This window comes from Falco punctatus, assembly GCF_963210335.1.
Source record: "Falco punctatus genome assembly, chromosome: Z".
Taxonomy (NCBI): Eukaryota; Metazoa; Chordata; class Aves; order Falconiformes; family Falconidae; genus Falco; species Falco punctatus.
Genome location: NC_137586.1, coordinates 178,152 through 199,686, shown reverse-complemented (window position 1 = coordinate 199,686; position 21,535 = coordinate 178,152). Strand labels below are relative to the sequence as shown.

The window sequence follows — 21,535 nt, the reverse complement described above, 5'->3', positions numbered from 1 at the left end:
AACTTAGATTGCTTTAAAAATTTGAAGAACAGGAGAGATCTCTTAAGCGCAGCAGTAATTCTGGACCCCTAATGCAGAAGAAACCATTCCATTCTCTGTTGGAGCGTGGGAGTTGTTCCTTCTGCATGGACTTGAAAGACAGTTGCAAATTCATGCAGTGTGTTCTCTGTGGATAAATTTATGATCTTTGGTCTACAGACCTCTGAATTATTTTGACATATTTTCCCATTTTGGAATTAGTCTAATTGAGTTTCTCACTAAAGAACAAATGTGTCTAAATTCATTGCTATTGCTAAATGTTAATTAAGCTCCAGTATATGTAATTAGAGGAAGTTCTAGACTAGGAAAACTTTTTAGTTCTTATTGAGTGTATATAACAGCTGCAAAAAGACACCTATGGACAGGTGTATAATCAGAGAGCAAGTTATTATTACCTCAAATCATGGAAAACTGTGTCAGTAAGACCGTGTTTCTGTGGTTTTACATGGATTTGGTGTGCTCTGGTTTCTAGAACCTTTTCTATTTAATTCTTAGAAGAATTTTCTTTGTAGTTTTGATATTATGTGTGCATGTATTTTTGTATTTATTAGGTAACTGCCTTTGTAATTGTGGCACTTTCATAGGATCTTGAAATCCTTCAGGCAGAGGATAGACTGAAGGTCCACAGCACTGTGCATAAGTGTGACACGTGCGCTGAACACAAGTCTGGCTATACTGCAAGAGAGTGGAGCGGTACTAGTTATTTGTCCAGTCTGTTTTCTTAAATCTTTATGTTCATTTTATTCCAGTTACTAGTTTTAAATGCATGAGGGCTAGAAACTTGTTTTTGGATAAATGGGTTTAAAAAACCCAAATACACAGTAAAACCAGAATTATGAAACATTCTTATATCTCGTAAGTATATGTCTAGTAAGTAAGTAGATTATAACAATTGTGAGTAGGCTACTCTATATTATCCATTAAGTAAAGGAATTAGGAGTTAATCAAGAGAGTAAATTAATCAGTTGTACCGGAATATTAATATTTTGTAGAGAATCCCATGCTCAGTTCAGCTCTGCAGAAGGACTTGGTGCAACAAAAAGGAGTTAATAAGTTGGACAAAACAACAAGACTATTAAGTGGACCATGTAAACAATTCCCAAAAGCTTTATATATTTATTTGAGTGTATTACATTAAATGTTGCTGTGTGTTCCAGTATCCTTGAGAAATTTTCCTCAGTTACCTTTCTTGGAGTCCATAATGACTTCCAGGTACCCAGTGTAGATGGAATACATAAATCTTATGTATTTTTGTCAAGTAAAGGGATTATGCCATTTTAATAAACTGTATCTTTCTGAGAAAAAGTTAAGAGTGCTGCCCATGTTGATAATGATATGCATAAAAATAGGTATTTAAATGTGTACATTCTTGCTAGTTTTTCTTAGCACTGTTAAAGCTGAATTCATCAAGCTCAAGATAATGAGCTAAGAGGAGGAGGAGGAGATCTACTGCAGCTGTAGGATGCATCTCTGTTGGCAAGAGGCTTCTGCCATGGGGCATGTAGCTTCCTGCTTATCTCAGCTAATATGAGGAGCTTGGAGAGCACTGTTGCAGTCAGCCACACCGTTGTTCTGTGATGGCCGTTAGCTATATAATAAGGATGTTTTCCAGTCTTTTAGTGCGATACAAAGGCAGGAGGACAGATGGGTGCTTCCTGAATGGGCACTTTCTAACAATAACACTTAACTTGATTAAATATCTTTTCATGTTGAATACTAACTTTGCCTGGTAATTACTGAACAATGAAAGTACATTAAAAACAGCTCTGTCTCAACAACTCAGATCATACCTGTGCATGATTATGAAAGAAAATGAAAAAAAATCTGTCTGTAATGGATTTTTGTAGATCTCTACAAGTGATTCTGCTGCACACCACAACGTTACTATTGAAATGTCTGTGAAAAAGAGGCAAATGTCATAGTGGGATCTAAATCTAGGAAGTATACTCAAAGTTAGCTTTTCTTTCTACACAGCATTTGTGTAAGTGTCAGTTACCTGTTTGGTTTGGGAATTGCAAGGAAAAAAAATACCAATAGAGGCCAGTGGCAATTAATAATAGGATCTGGAAAATGTTATCTGTGAGGGGAAAGAAAACCCTTAAGTTCTGGTGCTGGTTAGCCTAAAAAGGAGAAGTTTGAAGGGAGATAATGGTCTCGGAGTAAAGTGCTGTTGCAAAGAGGATTGGTGCATAGAACCACATGTGATTCATTTGGATCGCATCAACAAAGATTGAGATTATGCTGTAGGAAACACACAGCAGTGAAAACTGTAATAGACTGTGTCCTGGTTTCAGCTGGGATAGAGTTAATTTTCTTCTTGGTAGCTGGTGCAGTGCTGTGTTTTGGATTTGGTGTGAGAACAATGTTGATAACACACTGAAGTTTTAGTTGTTGCTGAGTAATGTTTATACTAAGTCAAGGACCTTTCAGTCTCTCAAACCCTGCCAACGAGAAGGCTGGACGGGCACAAGAAATTGGGAAGGGACACTGACCCAAACCAGCCAAAGGGATATTCCGTACCATAGGATGCCGTGCTGGGTATATAAACTGGGGGGAGTGGGCCAGGGCCTGTTGATCACTGCTGGGGGACTGGCTGGGCGTCGGTCAGCTGGTGGTGTGTGAGCAGTTGTAGTCTGTATCACTTAGGATTTTTCTCCCTTCAATTTGGTTTTCATTTCTCTCCCCTTCTCCCTCCTTTTCATTATAACTGTTGTTTTCATTATTACTGTTACTGTTTTTATTTTAATTATTAAATTGTTCTTATCTCAACCCTTGAGTTTTACATTCCCTTCTGATTTTCCTCCCCATCCTGTTGGCCTGGGGGGAGTGAGTGACTAGTGGCTGCATGTTAGTTACCAGCTGGCGTTAAACCACAACAGGCTGGAATAAATTACATGGGAGGTTGTAGAATCTCTTGTTACAGGAGGTCTTCAAAGTAGGTAAGACACCTGTCAGGAGTAGTGGAGATACATCCTTCATTAGAGTTGCTGAAAAAAAGCATTGCAAACATTGGGAGGCACTTACTCTGTAATTCTTATAAAGCAATTCAATTTACAGAGAACAGTGCAGTGTTTTTAAACCGTTAATAGAAACAGATTTGTTACTGTCTTCAAGAAGGCTTATCAGGTTAATGCAAATGTCAAGGAAAATCTACACTTAGAGGAATTGCAAGTACCTCACGTAATTTTCTTGAAAGTCTAGGTATCTTCCTGTAATCGTAGTGTATGTGGGGGAGTGTAGGAGGTGGGACAGGAAGAAAGTCACTGAAGAGAAACTGGTGCCTCAAATGAAATGACTACATTATAGCCTGTGAAGCTGATGGACTACTTTAGCTCTTGATGTAATAATTTGACTGTACACTTGCACTGGAACACTGTTCTGTAACAAATAATTTCTGAAAATACTATTTCAGAAGTGAAATTAACGCCTTCTTGCATGGCATATATGAACATACACTTACTTTGTGTAAGACTCTGCTATTAGAGCTTAAAATACTGAGATTATGACTTTCTGCTTATTTTACAGATTTGCTTACAATCAAATACATGACCATGGGGGATATGAAGACCCCAGATTTTGATGACCTTCTTGCAGCCTTTGACATACCAGACATGGTAGATCCAAAAGCAGCTATTGAATCTGGACATGACGACCATGAAAGCCACATAAAACAAAATGCTCACACAGATGAAGATTCTCATGCCCCATCATCATCTGATGTTGGTGTGAGTGTCATTGTGAAAAATGTGCGTACTGTTGATTCTTCGGAGGGAGTGGACAAGGATGGCCACCATTCCACAGGCAATGGCTTGCATAATGGCTTTCTAACGTCATCAGCTCTTGATAGTTACAGTAAAGATGAAGGGAAGTCAGTTAAAGATGATGGGTCAGCTTCTGAGACTACACTGAAAGATTCGGCTTTCAACCAGTTTAGCCCAATATCAAGTGCAGAAGAATTTGATGATGATGAAAAAATTGAGGTGGATGACCCCCCAGATAAAGAGGATATGCGTGCAAATTTCAGAGCAAATGTCTTGGCAGGATCTGTATCTCAGCAGGAATATGACAAACTAAAGGCACTTGGAGGAGAGAACTTGATTAAATCTGGAATCCCAGTTTCAAGTAGCATAGATAAAGTTGCTAAACGAGAGGCAGAGACAAACTCCATGAATTTAAGTGTCTATGAGCCTTTTAAAGCTCGAAAAACAGAGGACAAATTGCTAAAGGACAATTCTGAGAAGCTTCTTGAAAACAGGGTACTTGATGGAAAACTGAGTACTGAAAAAGGTGAAACAAATCTTGCCAGCATTTCACAGTCGAAAGCAAAGTCATCAGCAAAGCTTTCTTCATGCATTGCTGCAATTGCAGCACTGAGTGCTAAAAAGGCAGCTACAGATACCAGTAAAGATTTACAGTCTAATTCAGGAGAATCTTCTCCATTACCAAAAGACATGAGTGAAAGTCCTCGGGCTATTGAAAAATCGCCTGAATCTCAGAGTCTCATTGATGGTGCTAAAAAGCCATCTATCAAGCCACCTGATAGTCCCAGAAGCGTATCAAGTGAAAACAGTAGCAAGGGTTCTCCATCTTCTCCTGCAGGGTCAACACCAGCAATTCCTAAAGTTCGCATAAAAACCATCAAGACTTCTTCTGGGGAGATCAAGAGAACTGTTACTAGAGTATTGCCAGAAGTTGATTTGGACTCTGGTAAAAAGCCAGAGCAGACTGCTTCTATGGTAACTTCCATGACTTCTCTCCTGTCCTCACCAACTTCAGCTGCTGTTCTTTCCTCTCCTCCCAGAGCTCCTCTCCAGTCCACAGTTGTCACCAATGCAGTTGCATCTGCAGAACTTGCACCAAAACAGGTCACTATCAAACCTGTGGCTACTGCCTTTCTCCCTGTTTCAGCAGTTAAAACAGCAGGTTCACAAGTTATAAATTTGAAGCTTGCGAACAATACTACAGTGAAAGCCACCGTGATATCTGCTGCTTCAGTGCAGAGTGCCAGTAGCGCCATTATAAAAGCTGCCAACGCTATACAGCAGCAGACTGTTGTGGTGCCAGCATCAAGCCTTGCCAGTGCTAAACTTGTGCCAAAGACAGTCCATCTTGCCAACCTTAATCTTCTGCCTCAAGGTGCTCAAACCACCTCTGAACTCCGCCAAGTGCTAACAAAACCTCAGCAACAAATAAAGCAGGCAATAATTTCTGCATCAGCCTCACAGCCTTCTAAAAAAGTGTCTCGAGTCCAAGTGGTGTCATCTTTACAAAGTTCTGTAGTGGAAGCGTTCAATAAGGTGCTGAGTAGCGTCAATCCCGTACCAGTTTACATCCCAAACCTTAGTCCCCCTGCCAATGCCGGAATAACATTACCAACACGAGGTTATAAGTGTTTGGAGTGTGGCGACTCATTTGCTCTTGAGAAGAGCCTGACCCAGCATTATGACAGGAGGAGTGTGCGAATTGAAGTGACATGTAATCATTGTACAAAAAATTTAGTTTTCTACAATAAGTGCAGTCTTCTTTCCCATGCTCGTGGACACAAGGAAAAAGGAGTTGTAATGCAGTGTTCACACCTGATTTTAAAACCAGTCCCAGCAGATCAAATGATAGCATCTCCTTCAAGCAATACTGCTACATCTATGCTTCAAAGCCCTGTGGGAGTTGGCACACATACTGTAACAAAGATACAGTCTGGCTTAACTGGGACAGTAATATCGGCCCCATCAAGTACTCCTGTCATCCCAGCTATGCCACTAGATGAAGATCCATCGAAACTCTGTAGACATAGTCTAAAGTGTTTGGAGTGTAATGAAGTTTTCCAAGATGAGACATCTCTTGCAACTCATTTCCAGCAGGCTGCAGACACAAGTGGACAAGTAGAGTATCATATGTTTAAATTCCAGTGTTTCATCTATAAACCTAGGAGACTTTGGATATGTTTTTACTTTCATTTAGCTGCTAATTATCTGAACCTCCGTGATTAAAATTACAAACAAAACCCACAAAAGATCTTGCAAGCACTTACATAGTGGATGTCAACATTTTTTAAATAAGAGTTTTCTTATAATTTCTTAGAGGCTGAAGTCCAAAATCGACACTTAATTTCTGCTAAAATTTAGCATTAGCTTTCTTAGAGCTGAGTATCATAATACTGAAAGTAATAATAGTCTTCACGAAGAATTTTTAATGATCCTTTCTGTGCTTTGGAACTTGAGTATCTTGTGGAATCCACTTAATTGGCACCCTCACTAACAGCCCATCTGTTCAATCCGAATGATAGTTTTAAGTGGTTCATTCTTGATTTGTTTTCAGGTTTTATTATTTTCATAAAGCACCATAAGAGAGCTAGGCATTCTTCATATCTACAGGGACTCTAGGCAATAAATAAATGGCACACTGATTCGATTGGAAGGATATGCATGCTGTTTTCTTCAGGACTTTCTTAAACAAAAGTGAAAAGTGGTGTTCACTAGCATGCACTTCTTGCTGTGTGACCATTTATTTATTTGTGTTGGTTTTCCTTTCCTCTTATGATTGCTAATGAGTTAAATTTACAAACGATTTTTAAATTCTTTACTAATGTATGTGGCCTAATCTGGAAGAAACATATCATTCAATAAAAAATATTAATCAGTATGCGATGTATTTTATAAACCTGTAAGAGTTAAGATCATTAATTAAATTATGTAGTTGGATTTCTTTAGGGGTGTGCCAATTAAAAGGGATTCTGGTGTGTTTCAAAGCATTCAGTTGAGCTTGGTGTTGCAGCTGCTTGCTATGTCGAAAGCTGAAAACCTGTAAACATGCTCAGACTGACCAAGACAGGAATGCCTCAGGAATATTCCTGGGAATCACACAGCAGTGTACAGGATAAAGATTTTTAAGTCCTGCAGCTAGGAAAAAATCCACTAGTCATAGAAGTGCAGACAGGTTCCTGTCAGATCTGTTTGCTAAACTTAAGAGCTGTTCTGTGGCCACGAAGCAGTTACACTGCACCCACCACTACAGATAGTAATGTAAAGATATTTGAGTGTGGAAATGATCTTGACTATATGGATTGTGTGGCTCTGGCTCAGCTCCTACTTTGCTAACTGGCTAGCAGACTTAGGCCAAAATTGCCTGGATTCACAGAGAAATGTTAGTGAATTTCTGTTTGTAAGATAATACAGATGTGCCTACCTAAAGCGAGTTTATGGAAGCTTTTTGTCAGAAAGAAGTTAGCAGAATGTATTCTGTCCTTGCTGCAGTTTTGAATGGCTGACCATAAGTATATTCAGCACCAGCTCTTGAGTTACTTAATACTCAGAAACTGGTTTTTAGCTAACTGCTTTGTTGGTGCTTATTGGTGTTAGATTTATCTCATTTTTTCATAATAGGTCCATTAGGTATCATTTGGTATGATAAGATCCAGTAGGCCTTGTGAAAGCCCTGTTGTTCTTGGTACTGTAAAATCAAGCAATTAAATCACCAAGATAAAGCAAGTGGATGAGAGACAGATAAATATACTGAAAATAGGTTGGGAGGATGAGGTAAGGATAAAATGGAAAAAAAAAATAGAGAATAACCAAAGATATAGTGATGTGCTCACTTGCTGGGGGGGGCTTTTTTTCTGTGGACAGGTAAACTAAACAGATTAGAAACACCTTTTGCCTTTTCTGGTAGTTCTGTTTGGTGCTTTTGCCCTGCTGCTGCTGAGTTTGCTCTCTATGCATGTCCTGTTAGGTACTGCTTACCCTGGGATTTTATATGGGAAAGTAACCAAGATCTTCATAGATTGTCAAAATGTGAATGCAGTTAGGTGGAAAGATAAATGTGGGTGCACAGGTACTGCTGTTCAGGGAGGAAAGCTCATGAGGGTACAGAAAACAAGTCAGCATTGCCTTTCTACCTGTCAGTGTGTTTGTGTCTCTTGTTGAAAGCTTGCTCTCTTTTAAGAGCTGATGTATGAATAAGGCCTTAATACCTACTTAACAGGCTATGCATTAAAAAACCCCAAATAAACACCTCGTTACTGCAAAGCACTGAATGAAAAGAAGGTATTTTCTTGTTACTCCATTTTAAAAGAACACTCTTAATAAACATAGTTTTAAATGTTCTTTCTTGAAGTACCCTCTTAAAAATTAATTAAATATTTTCATAGTCCTTTTCATATATCAAGAAGCAGTTTTCGATTCTGTATTGGTTTTTTACATTGTGTTTTATTACATACTGTAGTGTTGTAGCTGTACTGAAATGCCCAGCAGAGAAACTTCAATGGAACAGTTGCTTTAGTGGGAGCAATACATCCTGCTTTCTTTATAAATTATCTTTTTGTCCATTTTTCGTCCAGAGCATTGCTGCAAGGGTAGTGTTTGCTGAAGACTCTGTATAGGCATTTGTTAATAAATATTTTGGTACTTTTTTCATTGTATGTTACCCTTTGAAAAGCTTGGACGAGAAATACTCATGACTTCTGTTTTCCTTCTTAGTGCATGGCACTGGCTTTTTGTTGTAAAACTACCATTATGGGGAGAAGGGGACAGGGAAGTTAGATCAAATTGATATTTTAACTTTGGAAGAAAGGAAGGAAATAAAAATAAATATTCAGATTTTGCAAACAAATAATAGGAAAAAAGTTGTTATTTGCAGTTTACTATTCTTTCTAGTGCCCACCTAATTGCTCTTGAAATGGAAATTGTATATACTATTCTATGCTTTCCGTGACTCTAAGCAGTAAGTAGCTGTTACTTCCTGTTCTTCTTAAACTCCTGTTATGAAGGTAGAATGTTTCTTTTAAAATAAACAATAGTAAAACAGCCCTAGCAATTAAAATATGTTCCCTATAAAGTTGTTACCTTCCTGTAATACTTTACTTCCATCAATATTCCAGTTCAAGCAACTGGGACCACTCACTGACAGGTTTCCTGGCTGAATGAAACACTCATCTGTTAAGGGGAGGTGGGGGGAAGGGGGGAGTAGTAAGCGTGGGATAATTAATGTTCGTCTTACTTAACAGAGACAAGTGTATAGCTCCCATGAAACCACATAGCTCATTTCCCTTCATACTCATAGTTCTTGTGTATCTTTATTTTCCACCTCCACCATTTTTTCGTTTAACCCTTTTTTTTTTCTGAAACTTTGACTTCAAATGCAGGCAGGTGATGATTTTCACAAACTGTGTTTTATTTTGGTGTGGGTTGGAATGAGAGAACTGGAAGTTAATGTCACCTTAAGCCCAAAATAAAATGGTAAGAAAGCATGCTGAATTTCAGAATTTCACAGTAGATTCTTCTTGTTCTATTGTAGTTAGTTAAAATATTTTACTGTACTCATCAAAATAGCAAACTTGTGGCCTTGGCAAGTAGCATTATTGGCATTTTGTGTCAGTCCAGCACTCTAGCGTTACAGGTGAATCTTGCAGGTAGATAATGCTTAGCTAGCATTGGAATGTTGTATGCCTCTTCTGTGGCATAGCATCCTGGTTTCATTTTGTAGTACTGCAGATGAAAGGCTTTGGAAAGACTACGGAAATCCCATACATATCTATTACTGGAATAAGAAGTTCTGTTTTGCTGTTTTCTTACGTAATCAGATAATACTCCAGATTCTCCAGTATTGTATTGCTGCTTATTAATACATAAATGGCAAACGATAGATTTTAGGAATGGTACTGAAGCCAAGTAAATGTGGTAAGCACATTTTAAGTAGAGTTATGGTTAGGATTTTCCTGTAAGCTGGACTTCAAAGTTAACATCCCAAACCAGTTCTGTTCGCTTTGGAGTGCCTGAGCCGGTGGTTCCAGCCGTGGCTGTTTGGTCAATCGAGGACAAATATTTGGCATTTCAGAGTGAATATTTATATGTGTCTGAACCCAGTTTCAGACTTACTGTGTCATAAGGGCTTTAATCAGGGTGATAGTTCAAAATCCCCACAGTTAACCTCAGACAGAGCTTTCTGCAAGGGTAGTAAATGTATCCATGCTATCCACTAATATTTTAGGCTGGCAATAGTGCTAATATTGAACCTAAATTTGAGTAATGGTAGATGTTCTTTGCCTGACTTCCTCTGTTTTGTACGTTTTGCATTTTGTCATCTTGCTGTCGTCAGGACATTTGAGACATTTGGATGGAGACTGTGTTCAAACGTATCAGGTCACCGTGTTCACGAAGTAAACATTAAAAGGGAGCCATATGAAATACACTTCTTGCTTCTGTGTGTCTTACCACAAGATGTTTTATGTTAACATTTCTCCTTAAAATTACTGTTTTTAAAGAAAAAGTTTTTGCATGTGCCCTCAAAAAAAGCATTTAGATTAAGTTATTTTAGAAAAAGTGTACAGGTTGTGATGCAAAAATATGCTTGTTCTTAGACTATCAGTAATATTGTCAAAATGCTAAGACAGTTAAGAAGTTACTTTATACCTTGATATTAAACAGTGTTCTATTAGGAAAATAGTCCTTTTTTGCAGTGTCTATAAAGGCTTTTTCTTTCTGTCTTTGGAGTTAGTGTGTGTCTCCTGTTGATTGAATGGAAACAGGTTACTTATTTTACTGGCATAGTTGCTAATACTAGGAAGTCAGACTCCTATGGAAGCTATTCCTAACAGTGTACAATTTCTTCTAGAATAGTAGCTTTGATTTTGCTATTACATGATCTGGATGTTACTGCTTTTTAGAAGAGATTTGAAGGAGAGTCTCCGAAATGGGGAAAAAGGGTTGACTTTTTGTGAAGTTCCTGGTTTTTAGTAGGAAGCTGTTTTACCATGAGGAAAGCGATTATGTCTTAATTAATTATTTCAGGATTTCTTCATACATAGGTTAGTAAATACTTTATAATGCAGCTGTGTTCTTGTTTTGTTTTATGTTCTTGCAGCATATACATAGCACTACATCCATAAGACTTTTGCAGATAACATTTCTAAAAATATCATGTTAAAATCATACCCATCTCATGAGGGAGTCTTGTTTTTGTTCCTAAATCTTCATAAGTCACTGGTGAGGCTCGTAAGTCCCAAGTCATAAGAAAAAAAATAATCTGAAAAGCCTTACAAAGCAAAGTCTTGTGATATTAAGTTGAGTTGAAGTCCTGTTCTGCAGAGACTTGTATTTGTGCTTGACTTTGAGACTGTGAGTGTTTCTGCTGAAGTCAGTGAAGCGGCACCATGATCAAAGTTAGACAGAGGCATAGCTCCATACAGGATAGAGCTTTGAGGATGTGTTACTGTAAATGAAACATTTTCTGCAATGCTTTTGCACGTTTGGCTCTTTGTGCCCTCCAGTAATGGAAAGCAACTGTGAGCAGAAGTGAAGCCTGTTTACACCTGGGTTTTATCATTCACATTTCATCCTAAAAATGGCACAAAGCACCCAAAGAATTTCAGTGTTTCTGATTTGGCATATATTACAAGGTATAGTTGGAAGATTTTTAAAAAGCTATTTTTGTGTAACAAAACACAAGAAAATAATTAGTTTAGTAAGTTGTTCCTGCATGTAGAAAGATCGCCCTGCAAAGAAAAGCTTTGTAAATATTTTATATATCTCTGGTTTTTACTGAGATGCACAATATATTGATATAATGCAGATAATGTGTTCTAGTTTGAGAAATATTTTTTGACATTATCAATGCACATTCTGCCTGATAATATTCCATTTTATTGGTATTATGGATATTACAATAAGAATCAGGAGCAAGGATCAAAAAAAGTGAAGACAGTGTTTTTGGTGGGTTTGGGTGGTTTTCTTTTTTTTACTTTTATGTGGTGCACTGAACTGAAACCATAAGGTTTGATTCTTAGGTTGTACTTAGGCCCCTTGCACTATCAAGGTAATCTTGTGAGGCACCTAAGTACGATTTGCATAAACCAACATGCGTCTCCCGTGATGAGTGGTATATGAAAGAGCTCTGTTGTGTCAGAATGGCCCTGAATGCCAGTATGTCTAGTTATCTGCCAGCTCTGCCCTACAAGATTTGTCAGTAGGGCCCGCATTTAGCACTTGCCTACCTCTTCTGGTTCACATCACAGTCACAACATTTAACCTTTGATTTGATATATTACAGTGTTTGACACAAGACGTTACGTATAGCTGAACCAAACCTTTTGTTTCATCTATTTTGGTTTATCGTTTAGAAGACATGCAATATCTGCCAGATGCTGCTTCCTAACCAGTGCAGTTTTGCATCACACCAGAGAATTCATCAGCATAAATCTCCATACACGTGTCCTGAATGTGGAGCAATCTGCAGATCTGTCCACTTCCAGACTCATGTCACTAAGAACTGCCTGCATTATACCCGAAGAGTTGGTTTTCGGTCAGTATAATGATTACTTTTGTTGTCAATTTATGTATAATTTATGCTTTTAAAAGTAATGTTCCATTTTCATAAGCATTGTTTGCAGAATACAGCTTCATGGGTTTAAGGTTGTCATGGCAACAGTGCTATTAGTACTACAAATTTTGGAATAAATATCACATTAGGATTTTGCTTTGTTTTGGGCATCCACTTCTGTATGTTACTAAATCAGAATATTAGCTAATCTCATCCAGCCATAAAATGTCGGATTCAGGACTTCACAGTTCATAAGGGCTAGAGAATGCAGATATATTTTCTTAATTTCAGATTCTTAAAAAAAACTTTTGAGTTTTTTCAAAACATTGAGTCTTAGATTGTTCTCTGCTGGAACAGTTAATTTTAAGTATTTACTGCTAGAATTTATCATCAAGATGCTGATGGGTGTACTGCACCTGTCTGGTTGCTCTCTTTTCTGTGGGAAGTCAAGATTCCTCAGCTTTACATTACTTGAAAATTACCTTTCTCATTCAAACAGCCTGATCTTCTGGTGGTTCTTTATTACTCTTCAGTTTCCTTTTTATTCTTATGTTTCCCTGTAATGGCAACTCACTGAGAAATTGGGGATCAGAGACATTTAATGAAAATGGTAAGTTTGGAAAAGCTTGAAAAATGGTTTTGTCTTAGAATTTTACTTGCACTGAATGGCAGGCAGCACAGCAAGAGATCAAAGAAGCAACCTGTACAGCTGAGCTTTGCTCAGCTCTCCTAAAACATTTCCACTTTGTCCTGTCTGACTGGGGAAGGGCAATTTAAAAACGAGCAGTAGGCATCTTGTCCCCCCTTCAGGTGACACAAGTTCATTTACAAGGATGGCTGTGAAATCTTCACTAGGGGAAGAAAGCATTTTTCCTGCATCAAGCCAGCTGCTGTGACAGTCTGTTTTCAGAGTGAGCACAAATCACAGCACTGTTTCTTTGGGTTCTTCTCTTAGACTACTGCTTGGCAGAAAAGAATCAGTCTTGTCTTACATTTCTTATTCTGCTGCTTCCACTTCCCTCTAGTCTGAGTCTCTTGGGTTTGTAAACAGAATCATCTTCAGGGATTCCTGGCCTAGCTGCACCAGTAACACCAGAAGACTCATAAATCCTTCACTGTGAATCTAAACTGAAGTTACTGAACCTTTCAAGATGTATCATAAACATCTTATGTCACACAAAGTCAGAATTTCTCTGTATGGTGAGACTAAACAAAAAACACCTAGGCAAAGAAGAACAGTATCTGGGGAAGTTATTGTGTGCCGTCTTAGACTCCTCAGCATCTCCTTATCACTGTGGTGCCTTTGCTTGAGGAACAGCATAACCTGACTTGCCTTTCCAAAGGACCTCTGAGAGGGAGTTCAGTTTGACTACAGTGATTTCAAGCTAGTTTTCTGAACTAAAGCAGATAAAAATTTCAACCTCAAGTTTACCTGCATCCTTCCAAGTTGAAAACAAGACACAGCAGTCCAAGAAAGGAAGGTTTGGTCCTTAAGAACCATTTAATATACGGTAGTGGATGCTGAGGATTGTTCGTTATGTCATGTCACTTAACATCCAGACAGGATGGGATGGGGAGGCGAGAACTGCAGCCCAGCTATCTTGAGGTGACACCTTAGGAGTATATCTGCTAGTGAGAGGATCGTGCTGTGTACCACTATGAAGAAATGTTCATCTCTGTATAAGCAGAGAAGATCTTTAACAGACCCCAAAAAAGACAAGGACCATTTACTTCAGAAAATGCATCAGTAAGCAGGGAGCAGATAGATAAAAACTTGATTAATAGTGTTAAGAATGTAAATGAAGTGCTCGGGGAAGAAAGGATGACATTTCATAACATTCAAAGGTGATACATTTTAAAAGGAAAATGGGACTCTTGAATGCAAAGTATAACTGTACTTGCTGCTTTATTGCCATCGTCAGGGCACTGAAACAGTATCAGAAAATTATTTGACGTTTATATGACAACAATCATACTACCATGATAGATGCCAAAATTAAAATTTTGGAAGAGTAGAGGCCTTCTATGTTTAAATTGTAAAACTCTTGCTGCAAAATAGTGGTCAATAAGAAGTCTGTTCATTTGACAGGTTATTTTCTAACTGCTTATAGCAGTATGTTCTTGAACTTAATTCGTAGCATTCAGTACTGGAGATGTGTGGCACTAAAAGGGATCGTTGTGTATAGAAATTTTTATGCACTAATATTAATTCAGTTTTTTAATCATTTCATTTTAGAATAGATGCGGAAAGGTCACAAATTTTCGAACCAGCAGAAGTATGTTTTTGAAAAATATTTTCAGAATTCCAATCCGATAAATTGATTAGATTGTAGAGATTTGGTTTAGTTGTCCTGAGTTTAAATTACTCTCTTGTTTTTAAATCCAAGTGCTGATTTGATTACATGTACAGAAAATCATTACCAGTATGTCTTCATTAAATCTAAACAAGGGAAATGGTGAAAATGGTTTCTTTACGGGTTCTCCATTTTGGTGGTAGTTTCTAAATTGCTGTGGCATACCTTATACAATCCACTGCATGTGATAAAAATGGATTTTGTAAAATCTCTCTACAAATTGGCAGAGGAGTTAAGCTTTCTTTTTACAATCAATAGAATACTCCTCTGTCAACACTTCTGTTTTGTTGTAATGCCATAAAAACATGTTCTGACTTCATATCTCTTAGATTTTCAAATTAAATTCAGGAAATTTCTTTTTTTCTTACTTTCTAATATGCAAATCTCTGTTCACGTTGATTCTTACTGGGTTGTTTAAATTGACGGAATGACTTAGTTTTATCCAGTTGTATATATATGTTTATCTCTTCCACTTGCTCGAAAATCAGTGTTGATTCCATTTCGTTCAGTACTGCTTTGGGCTAGGCTGAACTGACTCTTTTCCGCTCTTTTTGCAGCTGCGTGCATTGCAATGTTGTATACTCTGATGTGGCGGCACTCAAGTCTCATATTCAAGGTTGTCACTGTGAAGTCTTTTACAAGTGTCCTATCTGTCCCATGGCATTTAAATCTGCTCCCAGCACACACTCCCATGCCTATACACAACACCCGGGTATCAAGATAGGCGAACCAAAGTAAGCAAAATTAATCTTCTACTGCTCTTGCCTGCATTTTAATAACTTGTGAAATTGCATTCTGTCTTGTGCTTGTAATCTTGAAAGTTACATGCTGTACAACCAACAGTTGGTAACATGTGGAGTTTGTGTAATGTTTTCATGAGTTTTTAGCTGGCAGTTTATTTGGCCGGGGTTAAATTTCCATGGACATAGCGATAGCAGTTCTTTAAACACTGTGCACTGCAAGAGAGTAATGCAGTAATTACAAAAAATATACAGACAGGCAGCTAGTGTGTTGTTTGTTCTTATTTTTTAATCAGCTCACTGTGAATTAAGATAATGGGATTCCAAAAAGAACTGCTAAGACTTACGAGCATTTGTGCAGTGATTTTCATAACATTTGGTTGAAAAGGTGGGAAAAAGTGATTTTATTTTTTTTCTATGACATGCTCACAGAGTCTCATCTGGGTGAATTCGGAAAAAGTGGTTCTTCCAGTGCCATCAGTTCACAGGGGTCAGGGTGTGTACCTGTGAGAGATGGTTTTAGAAATGACACTTGTCTTCTCTGGGCTGACCTCGGGTGATTCTTGTGGGCTACAGCTGCCTGTGGTACCCTGTTCTTCCAGTCAGGCAGCTGCTTGCTCGTCAGGTGGTAGTTTTCCTGCAGGATCTGTTTTCTTGCTGTCTGCTAGACCTTTTCCTTCATGAAAGCCATAGGTTTGGGGAGTGGTAAGCTATGTTTTTGCTTCCCTAAGATGGTCACATCTCCATGTTCTGAGAGCAGTTCTAGGGTGTTAGTGAGAGGTGCCAGCCTTTAAAGCTTTTCCAGCCTTGCATCTCCAAATCAAAATAGATGTATTTGTAGAGCTGTTTGTATAAGCTTTTTTTTCCTGATACGTAATCTTCTTTTTCTAGATCAAAGCAGAACTGATTCCGTTCTGTGTAGCTAAAAGAGTTGTGCAGAAATACGGTGGTTTACTGAAGATGGTGACACAGGGCACAGTTAGGAATTCAGTGTTGGAGGTTTTGTTTTAAAGACATTGGACATTAAAGGCCTCTATTGAAGGCAGTGGGAGCTGCAGGTGCAGATGCATGTGAAAATCAGGCTTCGAATCTGATCAGTCTTAGCATGATGCCTTCTCACTGCAGACCTTTCTTCTGTTGCCATTCTCCTTTGTTGGTATGAGTGCTGTACTGAGAGTAAATATTCAAGTATTTAACTCCATGTTGTTTCTTTGGAGGGCACAGAGTACACTACTCCGTTCTAACAAGTTTCAGACTCAAGGAAATAGAAGGCAGGTGAGAGAAACAAGGTACCACCTAATGTAGCAACCAGATTTCAGAAGAATTTGATTTATCGCTGTTTCTTTTAACATAGTAACAGGAGCTTTATGCTTTAGAGTATTAAAACTTACATTAAAGTAAAATGGCAACAAACCTACTGTGTCTGATACCTTGTTTTAATTCAGGATGGTATCTTCAGTGAGAGGGTTTGAAATACCAACGTTTAATGGAAAACATTTTTCAGATTCCCCTTATTTTCATTAGAGAAAACTGAAAGATTAAGATCGCTATTTCTGTAAGATCCTTCACATACAAAAACTGCAGAATGTTTTCTTGAATTGTGCTTGGATCTGCTGAACTGTTTCTAATCATCTTGGTGGGTTAAGTATTTTACATTAGTTTTCTTTCCATATAGATGTGCTTATAATTGTATTTTTTATGAATTCATTTTGGTTATAAAAAGACTAAGATAAAATTTTGTGAAGTACTGTGGATGTGTCATAAATCACAGAACCCATAGTTGAATGTTCCTTGTAAGAAGTGGTATTTTCTTTAAATTTTCCAGTTTTAATCAAGATGCTATCTTAAATGCATGCAGAGTGACTAGTAGGATTTTTCCAGTCATTGCAGTGTTTGGAGTTCTTTGCTTCCATTTCACAAGCGTCTGTAGGTAGTATGGTGTTGCCACCAACACTCATGATGCTCATGTTGACTGCTGTTTCACCATTTAATAAGGTCTATTTCAGGCTATCAGGACCTCTGCTTTTCCTCAGATGTGTTTATACTACTTGGTAGCGATTTTAAAAGCAAGTGTTCTTGTTTAAATTAGTTGGTTTCTAAGGATCTCTCTCACATACCTTGACCAAAGTTGACATCCTGTGTTTGTCATGTTGCTGAAATTGTGTTTTATCTGCTGTGGTATATTTGGATATCTGTGTATATTTGGAAGGGACCTCGAAAGACCATCAGGTCCAGCCTTTTGTGGGAAAGGGAGCTGAGGTGAGATTATCCAGCACACTGTTCAACAGCCTCTTGAAAGCCTCCAGTGATGGAGACTCCACCACAACCGTGGGGAAGTTGGTCCAGTAAATGATTGTTCTCACTGTAGAAAGTTTCTTTCTTGTATCAGGATGAAACCTCTCCTGGTGCAACTTGTAACTGTTGCCCCTTGTCTTCTCCATGTGGCTCCTTGTGAAGAGACACCCTCTGTCCTCTTTGTAGCCAGCCACCCTTTAAGTACTGGAACACTGTGAAGAGGTCCCCCAGAGCCTTCTCCAGGGAGAGGAGACCCAATTCCTTCAGTCTTTCCTCGTAGGACAGGTTCTCCAGCCCCTTGATCATCTCTGTGGCCCTCCTTTGGACCCTCTTCAGTCTGTCCATGTCTTTCTTGAGTTGTGGGGACCAGAAGTGGACGCAGTGGTCCAAGTGAGGCCGGACCAGTGCTGAACAGAGCTGGCAAGCACTGTTGTATTTGAAGAAATACATTCACATTTGACCAGTCTGCTGCTGGTGGTTTATCTGTATCATATTGCCTAGCATCTACATTGCATATGACTGGCATACATTTTGAAAGTTTAACAAATCCATGATTGGAAAGAAGAGATGTAAGGAGTATTTAATAATAATACAAAGTCATAAAGCTTATGACTACATAAGCTCAGTTAAATTTTTGTTCTTTTGGAAGTAAAAATTATAAAGCTAATGAAAGGAAGGGTACAGTAGCCTTCTGTGTTGTGGAAATGTGAAGCTTTTGAGATTTCATTGAGTGTATAAAAGGTGTCTGACCCTTGAATGTGTGTTTCACACCTCACCTGGTAGGCAGATGTTGTTGAGCTTGGCTGCGGAGCCTGGCTTCTTGGTGTTCCTCTGGTTGTCACAGAGGTGTAGCCAAAACCCAGCTCCAGGTGATGAGGTGGCTGGGGAAAATTTGTTACCTCTGCCCTGTAAGCGGGCTGAGGCTGGTCCAGTCCTGAGGGTACTCTTCACTAGTTCACGCTGTTTTGTTCACAGGAATTGGGCTCACTGGGTAAATGGCTGTGTGCCTCTGGCATTTACTTGTAATTTACAATTGCATTACAAATGGTTGTTTCAGAACAGATACAGTAAACTAATTGGTGTATGAAAAATGAAGTTTATTTGCAGTGGTTCTCAGTGGCATGAAATTAGATTGTGTTAATACCAGGAAATGGATGGCTGTCTTGTCTTGCAACTTTGTGAAGCTCTCTCCTGTAGCATACCTAAGATGCTACATGGTTTTTGTGGGAAACCAAAGCTTATGTGTGATTTTCTTTCTTCAGTGAACAGTGTAGCTTCATAGGAATGGCACTAAGATCTTTTTCGTGGCTGATCTCTTTTTGGATACTGGAGAAAATCTTGTTTATCCAGATGGATGATGGATATATACTGTACTATTGATACAAAGTATATAATCCCACACGTATCGTTTTTTTAGAGAAAAAATTTATGGGAAGGAGAAGTACCATGCTCTCGTGCAGAAGTTTTCAAAACACTGAACGTCTTTTATGTGATGTGGAAGTATTTTCCTGTGAGATAACATCTGTATTTATTCTAAAATAATACATGAATTTGTTAACTGGATTTTTGAAAAATGAAAAAGTGCGTGTGCGTACCATGCCTGTTTTGGTGTGTGGTGTGGGGCAAGAGCAGCCACCCTGGCAGTGGGGTTGCAGTGAACTGCCTGCCTGATGCAAGTGTACTGTTGAATCAAGGTGGTTGTAAATTACAGCCTGACTAAGCACAACTGCCTTTAAGCTGCAGACAGGGTTCTGAGTTGTTACATGTTAAATACTGACTACTTTAGGTAAAAAAACAAACCAGCATACTCAGTTGCATGTGTTTAAGATTGAAAATCATGCTTTTGCTGTGACTGAAAGAAATAATCCTAAGTGTGTATAGTCACAATTCATACTATTACGTATGTTGGTATGAATTTAACAGAGTGCAGTCTTTTCCCAGACACCTGTCTGAAATCTGGGTGTCCACTAGATAGTTCTTGTGCTTCTGAAGTCTTAGCTTACACAGAAAACACATACATTCAGCTCTTCTTAGAGAGATACAATTCATATATGTGATAAATTCAGAAAGATGTCAGATTTTTTTGTAGCAGATTCAGTTTCTCCCATCAGTGCTCATGGGTGCCACATTACCTGGGAATGTGGTCATTAAGGGTTTGTGAAGAGCATTGCCAACTGGTGGAGGGAGATGATCCCCTCCACTCGGTGCTGCTGGGGCAGCACTGCACTACTGCACCCAGAGCCGGGTCCTCAGTATAAGAGAGACATGGTGTAGCCAGTCCAGCAAAGGGGCACCAAAATGAATAAGGGACTGGAGCATCTCTCATGTGGAGAGAGGCTGAGAGAGATCAGACTGTTCAGCCTGGAGAGGAGAGGGGTTAGGAGGACCTTATCCATGTGTATCAATATCATATGGGAAGGCATGAAGAAGAGTGAGCCAGACTCTTCTTTGTGGTGCCCAGAGACAGGAGAAGAGGCAATGGGCACAAACTGAAACACATGAATTTCTACCTGAACACAAGTCACTTTTTTACCATGAGGGTGGTGGAACAGGTTGCCCAGAGTCCATGGAGTCTCAAGTCTGTGGAGACATTTCAAAACCCAGCTGGATGTGATCCTGGGCAGCCTGCTCTGGCTGGCCCTGCTTGAGCCAGGGCTGGACTAGATGACTTCAAGACCTCCTGTCCAACCTCAGCGATTCCATGGTCTTTTTGTTCCTTACTTTAGATACAGTAATAATCTGAAGCATATAATAGATCATAATTTATTTGGTTAAATTATGTAACCCTGCAATAATTAATTTATATACCACAGACCTGAAATCATTCCAGCTGAGATCACTGTCTAGTTCCACCACAGATGATAAAGGCAGGTTTTCTAATTTCTCATTTTAATTTTATTTGCAAGATATGACTCTAATAGAAAGTGTACATCATGAAATAATCAGAGAATTATTTTTAATTCTGCCAGTCTTTATTTACATCTTGCTAATCTGGAACAATGTAACTTTACTCCTGTCTCTCTAGCACCTAGCCATGGGATCAACTGCTCGCTCGGCAACAGGCAGCAAAACACTGCGATTCTGGATGTTAGCTGTGGTATGTGAGCAGTAAACCTGAAGGGCGAAAATTACCCTGCCAGGGCTAAGGCTGTGATACAGTCTTGTGCCTCAGCTTGTCTTGCCTGCTTAGTAATCAGGCCTGATGCTTCATGACTTTTGGATGAAGTTGCTGATGGAGATGTAAGACAGGGTTATAAGAGGCGGAATGTAAGGGACAGAAGGAAAAAAACTTGGAGCCTCAGGATTAGGGAATGTGCATGGTTAGTACCAGCTCTCTGGCTTGTGGCATTACAAGCAGATTCACTGCAGAACTGCAGCAAGTACTTCTCTGAGGAAGCTGTTTTTCTTCCTGGCTGGAGTGCAGAGGGCTGACAGCAAAATCACTGCTTCAGATTATCTCTAGCTGCTCTGCTGAGATGGGACCAAGGCATTGGAGCATGCTTAGATGGTCAGTAGCCCTGGGTGCTGTGGACGAGGTTAATGAACCCTTGCACAGTGAATCCTTTGGCTCTTTGTACCCTTAAAGCTTAAGCAGTGCATCCCACAGAGTGTGCCTGTAATAGCACCGTGCCTGGCACAGTGCACATACTTTCTGTTTCTGTCTGTGTGCAGTTCAGCTGGCTTGCTGGGGTGGTGATCTATGGGTGTTTTTTCCCCAGAAGTTATCTCTTACAATCTCAGTTAAAACTATTAGTAAGATAATATGGGTTTATATTGATGTGAGGTACATGAGGCGAA

At 39.0% G+C, this 21,535-nt stretch overlaps 1 protein-coding gene across 9 annotated transcripts in view; it reads left to right on the top strand.

The window, feature by feature from the left end:
* ZNF532 (zinc finger protein 532) overlaps nucleotides 1–21,535 on the top strand; it is a 73,753-nt gene that overhangs the window by 34,322 nt on the left and 17,896 nt on the right. For all 9 annotated transcript variants that reach the window (XM_080371477.1, XM_080371481.1, XM_080371480.1 and 6 more), the window contains 3 exons: nucleotides 3,565–5,918; nucleotides 12,149–12,330; nucleotides 15,260–15,436. In XM_080371477.1, the coding sequence (XP_080227603.1) occupies nucleotides 3,565–5,918; nucleotides 12,149–12,330; nucleotides 15,260–15,436 (2,713 nt within the window). The remainder of the gene's footprint in view (nucleotides 1–3,564; nucleotides 5,919–12,148; nucleotides 12,331–15,259; nucleotides 15,437–21,535) is intronic.